Genomic DNA, 9,269 nt, shown 5'->3' with positions numbered 1-9,269 from the left:
TAGTTCAGTTCTAGTTCAGTTCTAGTTCAGTTCTAGTTCAGTTCTAGTTCAGTTCTAGTTCAGTTCTAGTTCAGTTCTAGTTCAGTTCTAGTTCAGTTCAAGTTCAGGGTTTAAAGATTAAAAACAACATACTTTAAACAATTCTAAATTAATTTATTTACCCTTTATGGCTTTAACCCATTTATATTTCATTTTGTAAATTTCGAAAACATAATACTTTACTGGCAACACTGTTAATAAAATATCAATTCCTATTGATTCAGTATCAAAGTATCAAAAAGAAGCAGCAACATTAATGTCATTCGTCTAATCATCTTAAGAAATTAAAAGCCAGAAATTTTAAAGTGAGGATTTTAGCCCTCATATGGGAGATTCCAAGCCCTATATGCTGCCATGAGGTATGCTTTTTAAACACTTGTAATAAGTTTTTTTAATAACGTCGAATTTTTTAAAAACACAGCTGAGAACTTAACCGGCATACAGGCGATTTTTAGCCGTCGCCTCAGTTTTTGTTTTAACCACGACGTTTGCTTTTGCTGTCGCAGGTATCTAGTGGTGCCAGCGTCAACAGTTGTTTTATTGAAAGAAATTCATGTTTTTTAAGAAAATTATTAAAATATTCCATATAAAATATAAAAACATAAAAATATTAACAAAAATCATTAAAGTATAATGTTCAAATATTTTGTGGCATTAGAATACTAAAGGAATCGATCAAATTTGCAACAGCAAAAAAAATGTAAACAAAAATAGAAAAAGTGTCTCGGAAAATTACCCATTTCGCTAAAGAGTTATAAAAATAAATAAATAGATAAATAGGAAAAAAATACGATAACAAAAATAAATGTAAAAGAATTAAAGTAAGAAGATTGTTTTAAATATAAAAAGAATTATTCGAAATTATAAAATATTTAAATATATAAAGCAACCATATGTTAGCTGTTATATTTAGTGTCGTCTTAACAATTGTCTTGTTTTTTTTTTGTGCCTACAGCAGACCTACCGACAGACAGACAGAGTTACTAACGTCTATAGAACAATAATAACAAAGGGGTTACAACATACACTTATGTGGTTAAAACGAAAGGTAAGAATGAAGTCTACTGATTTGTAGGAGTGTGATTAATGAGTTTCAATGTGTGTTGCAAATTTCTATTTGCAGATAATAACTTTAAAAATTTATATAAATAATTAGACTTGGTTAAAAAAAAAATGTCTCATGCACGTTATGATAATCATAAATATGCCCGCCTTAATAATCAGGAAATTAAAACTCAACGATCCTATTCAGAGGATGAAAATGAAGAAATCGATTTGAGCGGCACAGAGCAACGTTTTAGATATTCTGCAGATTCAGACGACAACGATGATGTGACAACAAATAAAGGACAACAACAGAATGGTGGTTATTTAACTCATCATGATAACGATGATGTACTAGATGGCAGTAATGGAAGACATATAAATGACAACAACGGCAGCAGCACAGTTACCCTAAGAGATCGTCTCAATGACTCGCGTCTTATGCAAATGGCTATTTGTTCTTTACTAACCATACTGCTGTATTTACTATTATCAATATGTTTGACATTTTACCAGAAGGCTTTAATTAAGGAATTAAATTTCCCATTAACTATTGTTAGTTATCATTTGGTGCTAAAGTTTATAATGGCTTCCAGTGCTCGAGGTATTTATAAAGCTGTGGTGGGTAAATCAAGGATACAATTAGATTGTCGTACATCGGTAAGAAAAATGGCTCCCACTGGTTTGGCAAGTGGTATTGATATTGGATTTTCAAATTGGGCTTTAGCTTTGGTATCCGTTTCATTGTATACCATGACAAAATCATCGACAATTGTATTTATATTAATATTTGCCATTTTATTGGGATTAGAGAAAAAGGTGAGTTAATGGCTAGTCTAGATAAGCCTTCTTGCAAAAATTGTTGGAGTTCTTAAAACATTTAGTATTCCCAGGTGGGATAGAGATGAACCTTGGTAGTTTTTTGAAAATAAAACATGATCATAAACTCCAACATGACTTGCAAAGGCCTAGTTTATTTCTTACATAAGTAATTTGTAACATTATTCTCCACTGCCTTACAGAGTTGGTCCCTGGTATTTATTGTTGGCTTAATTGCTGTAGGTCTCTTCATGTTTACTTATAAATCAACACAATTCGATACCTTGGGATTTATATTTATATTGGTGGCCTCCTTGTGTGGTGGCATTCGCTGGAGTTTAGCACAATTTGTAATGCAAAAATCTAAATTAGGTCTACACAATCCCATTGATATGATATATCACATGCAGCCTTGGATGATAGCAGCTCTATTGCCCTTTGTTATAATATTTGAAGGTAATTTTTGTTTTGTTTAATTTTAACCTAATAATCTTGTTTTAACAATTTCAAACTTTCAACCTGCTTAGGCAAAGGTTTAATAAAAATTCTAGAAAATATGAGCAATTATCCCGACAGTACTATATATATGGTTTTATTGAAAATATCTGCCGGGGCTACGTTGGCATTTTTCATGGAAGTTAGTGAATTTATGGTATTATCGAAAACTTCCAGTTTAACCCTTTCTATTGCGGGTATATTTAAGGTAATTCGTAAAGACTGATTTGATATAAATTTACAATTTATTCTAATAAAGTATAAACTATTTCTTAACAGGATATTTTCCAATTAGTTTTGGCTGTGGAATATAATGGTGATCAATTAAGTTTAATAAATGCTTTAGGTTTAGTTGTTTGTTTAGCTGGCATTTGTTGTCATGTCATTCATAAATATTCAACTTTAACTAAATTACAAGAACTACAGTCCTATGATGAATCTTCAGATTTGCATTTAAATGAAGCTTCTCTAAATGGTAGTGGTTGTGGTGTTGCTGGTAGTAGTACCGGCGCTCATACATCAAATGCTATAAATTCCTCAAATATCAATGATTATACTTTTACAACAACGAAAAAACATTCCTCATTAACTGTTCCTTTATTAGAAGAAACCGATACGGATGATGACGATGATACATCACCCAATGGTAATAAGGATAATTCTTCAGATGTTATATTTGATATACTTAAACGTCGTGATATGCAACGATGAGTAAGAAAAGTATGTATGTAAATATTATAAGCCCCTTCCCCTCCCCCCCAAAAAGAAAACAAAGTATCATTTAACATGTACTATACTATATATATATCTTAAAAAATTATTGACTTTGCTAACACAATTAACTACTTATTATATAAAAGAAACGTAATTATATTTCTATTTGTAATTTGTATTATTAAGCTTTGCGGCTAAACGTTTAGAGAGAAAGAGAGAGAGTGAGAAAGGAAAGCAAATTGTTGAAACTGTTAAGATTTAGAAATTTGATTCTGTTTTATGGTTTAACTAACTTTCATGTAATATTGATATTTTTTAGTGTAAAGTGCATTTTTACTGCTTCAGCAAAAAGTTTTTTTTTATAAAAAAGCTTTTTTCCTTTTTTAGTAAAATAAGCTTTTTTTAAATATTATAGTGAAAAGGCTGTGTGTGCTTGATATGAAGTTTCTTTATAAATTTGTTTTTACTATTTATTCAATAAATTTGTTTACTGTTTCAGTGCAGAGCTTTTTTAAGTATTTCAATCGTTAAAGCTTTTTTATTAAATAATGTTTAGAGAAAAGTTCAGTTTTGTCATGAATTTTTATTTCTTCAGTGCAAAAAGTTTTTTTTTTTTAATATAATAAAAAGCTTTCTGCTTTTTTAAATCAAATTAGTTTTTTTTTTTCACTGCAAAAAGTTTTTTTAATATGAAAAGCTTTCTGCTTTTTTAAATCAAATTATCTTTTTTACTATTTTAGTGATAAAGCTTTTTTATTCTTTTTTTATAAAGCTTTATTTCTGTTTCAATGTAAAAAGTTTTGCGAAGGTTTTTATAAAAAAGCTTTTTTAAGTAAAATGATTTTTTTTAATATTATAGCGAAAAGGCTGCTTGCTTACTGTGAAATTTCTAAATAAATTAGTTTTCACCATTAATAGTGTTTTTTTTACTGTTTCAGTAAAGAGCTTTTTTAAGTGTTTTTATCGAAAAAGCTTTTTTATTAAAGTAAATAAATGATTAGAGAAAAGTGCAGTTTTACAATTTTAATGAAAAGATGAATTTTTTAGAGTAATATTTAAAAAGAATTTTTACTTCTTTAGTGCAAAAAGTTTTTTTTTCTGTTTTTTTTTTTTTTTAATTAAATTTGCTTTTTTACTATTTTAGTAATAAAGCTCTATTATTCTTTTTTCAATAAAGCTTTTTTACTATTTCCATGTTTTTCGAAGGTTAATTATAAGCTTTTTTTGCGAAAAAGCTTTTTAAGCTCTTTCATCAAAGTAGTTTTTATATGAACGAAAAGGTGTAAAACAGCTTTTTGTTTATTATTTCATTTTAGACCTTTTATTGTGCTAAAAGCTTGTTTACTACATCTGTGGAAAAGCTTTTCTACTTAAGTGGAAAAAAAGTTATTTTGTTTATTAAAAAAACCTTCTCTATTTTAGTTCTAAAGTTTTTTATAATAAAAGTGAATAAAGCTTTTCTATTTTAGCTTTTTAGTAACATTTCTTTTAGTAATGTTTCGGTAACAAAATAGATTTTTTCAGTTTTAGCGAAAATATTGAATTTAGTGGAATAAGCATTTTTACTTTAAGTCAACAAACTGCTTCAGAGGTTTCAATGCAAAAAGCTTATTAACAAAAGTGAAAAAAATTTTCTATATGTTTCTATTTTTTTAGTATTAAGAGCTTTTTCGATCTATCAATGAATGTAGCGTATAAATGTATTTTAGTGAAAAAACATTCTTTAGCAATTTAAGTGAAAAAAAGCTTTTTTAGTAATTGTGCGGTATTAAAGCTTTTTCACTTTTTTATTAAAAAAGCTTTCTTTCAAAGCAAAAAGTTTATTTTAGCAAAAGTGAAAGAAACACTTTTCTATAGAAGCTTATTTACTGTTTTAGTGAGAAAAAAGCTTTTATATGGTTTAATTAAAAAGAGCTTTTTTGATCTTACAATGAATGTAGCGTAAAAATCAATTTTAGTAAAAATGAGCTTTGTTTTTTTTTTTTTTGGTACAAATATTAAAGCTTTTTCACGTTTTTAGTAAATAAAAACTTTCAATCAAAGCAGAAAGCTTATGTTAACAAAAGTGAAAGAAAAAACTTTTCTATAGAAGCTTATTTACTGTTTTAGTGAGAAAAAAGCTTTTATATGGTTTAATTAAAAAGAGCTTTTTTGATCTTACAATGAATGTAACGTAAAAATCAATTTTAGTAAAAATGAGCTTTGTTTTTTTTTTCTTGGTACAAATATTAAAGCTTTTTCACGTTTTTAGTAAATAAAAACTTTCAATCAAAGCAGAAAGCTTATGTTAACAAAAGTGAAAGAAAAAACTTTTCTTTATGAGCTTTTTTATTGTTTTAGTGAGAAAAAAGCTTTAATATTGTTTAATTATTAAAAAGAGCTTTTTTGATCTTACAATGAATGTAGCGTAAAAATCTATTTTAGTAAAAAAGCTTTGTTTTGCAATTTAAGTGAAAAAAGCTTTTTTTAGTAATCATGTGGTAAAAATATTAAAGTTTTTTACATTTTCAGTGAAAAAAGCTTTCTTTCAAAGCAGAAAGCTTTTATATTCTCTTAGTATAAAGAGCTTTTATAATATTTCAATGAGGGTTTCGTGAAAATCATTTTTTTTTAAAGCTTTAGTGCAAATTATTAATCGTGTATTACAATTATTTAATGGATACCCTTTTTTAGTGAAAAAAGCTTTCATTCAAAGCAGAAAGCTTATTTGAACAGAAGTGAAAAAAAACTTATCTATATGAGCTTATTTACTGTTTTAGTGAGAAAAAAAGCTTTTATATTCTTGCAGTATAAAGAGCTTTTTTTGATATTTCAATTTTAGTGAAAATTTTTTGTTTTGCAGTTTAAGTAAAAAACACGTTTGTCTTTAGTAGTGAAAAGAGCTTTTTTAGTAATCGTATATTATAAAAGCTTTTTACTTTTTTAATAAAAAAGCTTTTTTTAACCTTTTAAACAGAAGTTTTGCTTTTCCAATATTTACAAAAAATAATAATTTTCTTCTCTCTACGTTTATTTAAAAAAAAAAAAAAAAACAACATTATAACGACTTTCAATAAAAAGTAGTTAAGATGGAACTGACGCCTTTAAAGTTTAAATAACAATTTATATGTATTGTATGTAAAATGATATCGATTTAAGTTTTCCACGCTTTAGTATGTGTAATTTTTGCTACTTTTATTATAATAAAAAAAAACACACGCTCCCAGTTATAATCTCCCTTGTAAAGAAAATAAGAAAAGATAACACCACTTACCTTTGATTTTTAAAAAGAATTATTTTAACAAAAAAACAAGTTGTAGATTTACTTGTGTATATGATTGATTCCTTTTTAGCATTTCTAGTTAGTCTGTAATATTATAGAAAAAAAGAAAGACTTTTATTAAACAATTTATTTAAATTTTAGTTTATAAATGTAATTTGTTAAACCATTTAAAGTAATATTAATTTTGTTGTTTTTTACATTTTTAAAATTTGTTAAATATATTTTTTTCATTTACCTTAACGTAAAATAAACATATTGAGTTTTTAAGTCAGTTTATTAAGTGTAGTTATATATGTATGTATGTAATATTTGTATGTGTGTGTTAATAATTAGTTATTGCTGCTGTTTAAGGAGATTTTGTAAAAATTGGCCATTATAAACTGAAATTAAAAAAGATAGAAAAAAATTAGTTATTTAATATTAATAAAAATAAAATTAAAAATGTAAAATGTAAAATGTAAAACAATTATTGAAGATTGAGAAAAAAAACAAACGAAAAATTATAAATATTTTCCAAATAAAGAATATAATTCTATTTAGAAATAAAATTGTGTTCTTTTTTTTAAGTGAAAAAAAGAAAAGAAATTAAATTTAAAATAAAGCATAGTTTACATTTACAATTCAATTGTAGAAAAGTTGAAAAAGGAAAAAAAAAAGAAATTAAATAAAGAACTTAGCTACTAAAAGAAAAAAAAATATTAAAGACTTCAGGTAAAACAATATAGATTTAGTTAAAAGAATTGTAACAACATATTTTGTTTAACAATTAAAATATGCGTTTTCTTTTGGCCAGTGTGGGATATTCCAGACAATGATAGGCTTCATCCTCTTCTTCATCTGATTCATCTGGCAGTGTGCTGCTAATAGCCTGTAGATTGGCCTCCATATTCAAGCTAACAACACAGTCGTCTTCATCATTATCGGTATCAGATCTCGTGGATTTTGTATCATTGCCAGATACAATACCAGAATCTGGACTATCACATAGTATAGCAGTGTTATGGACCTGTGTCGAGGTATTGGGGGTATTGGGTGTGGCTTGCAAACTTTGCAAATGTTCATTGTTATAATGTATGCGATAAATAGCTAAAATAGCTTCAACAAATGGTGATATTATATCCGCAGTACAATGGGTTAGCTTCACTAAATACGGTGTCCATATGGGAAAAATACCATGCATTTGTCTAACGGCCGCTATACAGGCTGAGGCAATTATGGAGGGTCTAGCATTGGCAAATTTTAAATCTGCAATAGAAAAAAAACATTATCACAAATTTAAATTATATATCTTAATCCTAAACTTACAACTTAGTGAAATATCAATTAATTCAAAAAATGTTCTACTCAAAGTGCTCAACATATCCTCATAACTATTATAAGGACATGGTGTACTTAAAACCATACATGTCGATGCTGTATTTATTATCACTTCATTGCCATAACTAATATCTTGTGTTTGCAGATCCTGCTGCTGTTGATGATAGTTATTCAATATGATTTCATTATTCCAATGATTAATGAAAATATGATAATCTTGTAGTGTTACAATACTATTGGCAAAATATTCAGCAAATGTAGCTGCTGTGGGACGTATTAAATCAAAATTAAAGGTACTCAATACCTTACATTCAACATTTTTGTATTCATTTAGTGAATAGACTTCGTTTAATAACTTATTAAGATCGGCAAATTTAGGTATATCAACATCGGCTTCTTCGATTTTAGCGGCAATTATAAGACAGGTGATGGCCGAAAGATTTAGTTTATCCGCTCGAATGGTATAATTGTCCATAAAACAATCGAGTAGATAAATAGCTTAAAGAAAAAGAACAGAAAACTTATTAAATATACCAGACCATATGACTACATAGATTATAGCCCAAACAATAGAATTTTATCAAAACTGGCAATAGAGTATAGTTCAGTCGATAGACTAGACAATAATTCAAACCAGAGACTATATAACAGTCTAAGGAATAGACTACAGTTCTGAATAAAGATTTTACTAAATTCAAGACTGTATTTTAGATTTTAGTAAAAAGACTGTAGGCTAGACTCTAGACAAGACTAACATTCACACTTCAGACTGGACAAGAGTCCAACCAACATACACTTCTATAGCCTAAACTATTTTTGGGACAAATATATAATTTTCTTTTCCTCTTACCCAAATGCAATGTGGTTCTAGAAAGTTTATGTTTTTCCGTGGCAGTCTTAAGCAATTTCAGCAACATGGCACGTTGACCAACTTGTTGAGAACGAAAACAAACTAAGCGACGATTTAGTTCAGTTTCTCTTAAGGTTTGAAAAATATCATCAGAATAATCACAAATCCAATGAGTTTTATCTATGCGTAGCTAAAAAAAATAAGAAATAATTAGGAGAAATAAAAAATTGAACACCTACACACTAACCTGATGTGCATCTAAACGAAAAAATGAAGTAAAAACGCCACCAAATTGGATAGTTTGTTGGGCAGCAGCAGTAGGATGAGGATGCTGCATATGAGGTATAATAGGTGAGCTGAAATCGTTAAAGTTATCTCCAAAATTTTGTTCAATTAAGCTGTAAATATAAATATCTAAAAGCTATTTATGTATTTTAAAAAATTTAAAAGATTCCTACATTGGATTATTATATAGCACATAGTTGGATTGTGGTGTCTCCATTTTGTTTTTCTTAAAGACTTGAGAAATCCTTAAAATATTTTTATTTTCATTTATAAAGATATGGATTTTATTAAATTTAACATTTTTCCGTTTTAAATTATTCAATTTTTAAATACAATTTATCTGTATAGGACAATTTCCATTTAAAACAATTTTTGGTTATTAATTTACACAAAAAAAATGCTAAAGCGAAAAAAACTAACGGTTCTTTGAAAAATCACATTTGA

General features: G+C 27.2%; 2 protein-coding genes across 4 annotated transcripts; one reads left to right on the top strand and one right to left on the bottom strand.

Moving 5' to 3' along the window:
- The first annotated feature begins 523 nt into the window (after window positions 1–523).
- On the top strand, window positions 524–3,609 carry LOC111679393 (solute carrier family 35 member C2). 3 transcript variants are annotated; one of them, XM_046952822.1, is made up of 6 exons: window positions 524–860; window positions 998–1,087; window positions 1,163–1,902; window positions 2,106–2,358; window positions 2,430–2,605; window positions 2,677–3,609. In XM_046952822.1, exons 3-6 carry the CDS (start codon window positions 1,213–1,215, stop codon window positions 3,106–3,108), a joined length of 1,551 nt encoding a protein of 516 aa, XP_046808778.1. In that variant the 5' UTR covers window positions 524–860; window positions 998–1,087; window positions 1,163–1,212; the 3' UTR covers window positions 3,109–3,609. The 3 variants fall into 3 exon arrangements, with proteins under 3 accessions (XP_046808778.1, XP_046808777.1, XP_023296736.2); XM_046952821.1 differs by having other exon boundaries at window positions 995–1,087; XM_023440968.2 differs by lacking the exon at window positions 524–860 and having other exon boundaries at window positions 878–1,087.
- A 3,371-nt stretch (window positions 3,610–6,980) lies between these two features.
- Window positions 6,981–9,151, bottom strand: LOC111679399. The gene is made up of 5 exons (XM_023440973.2): window positions 8,999–9,151; window positions 8,788–8,938; window positions 8,541–8,730; window positions 7,679–8,188; window positions 6,981–7,618 (listed from the first exon to the last, which is right to left on the bottom strand). The coding sequence occupies exons 1-5, from the start codon at window positions 9,040–9,042 to the stop codon at window positions 7,140–7,142; spliced, it is 1,374 nt and encodes a 457-aa protein (XP_023296741.2). The 5' UTR covers window positions 9,043–9,151; the 3' UTR covers window positions 6,981–7,139.
- Window positions 9,152–9,269: the final 118 nt, after the last annotated feature.

The sequence above is a fragment of the Lucilia cuprina genome, chromosome 5 (assembly GCF_022045245.1).
Source record: "Lucilia cuprina isolate Lc7/37 chromosome 5, ASM2204524v1, whole genome shotgun sequence".
Lineage (NCBI taxonomy): Eukaryota > Metazoa > Arthropoda > Insecta > Diptera > Calliphoridae > Lucilia > Lucilia cuprina.
This window is presented reverse-complemented; position numbering and strand designations above follow the sequence as displayed.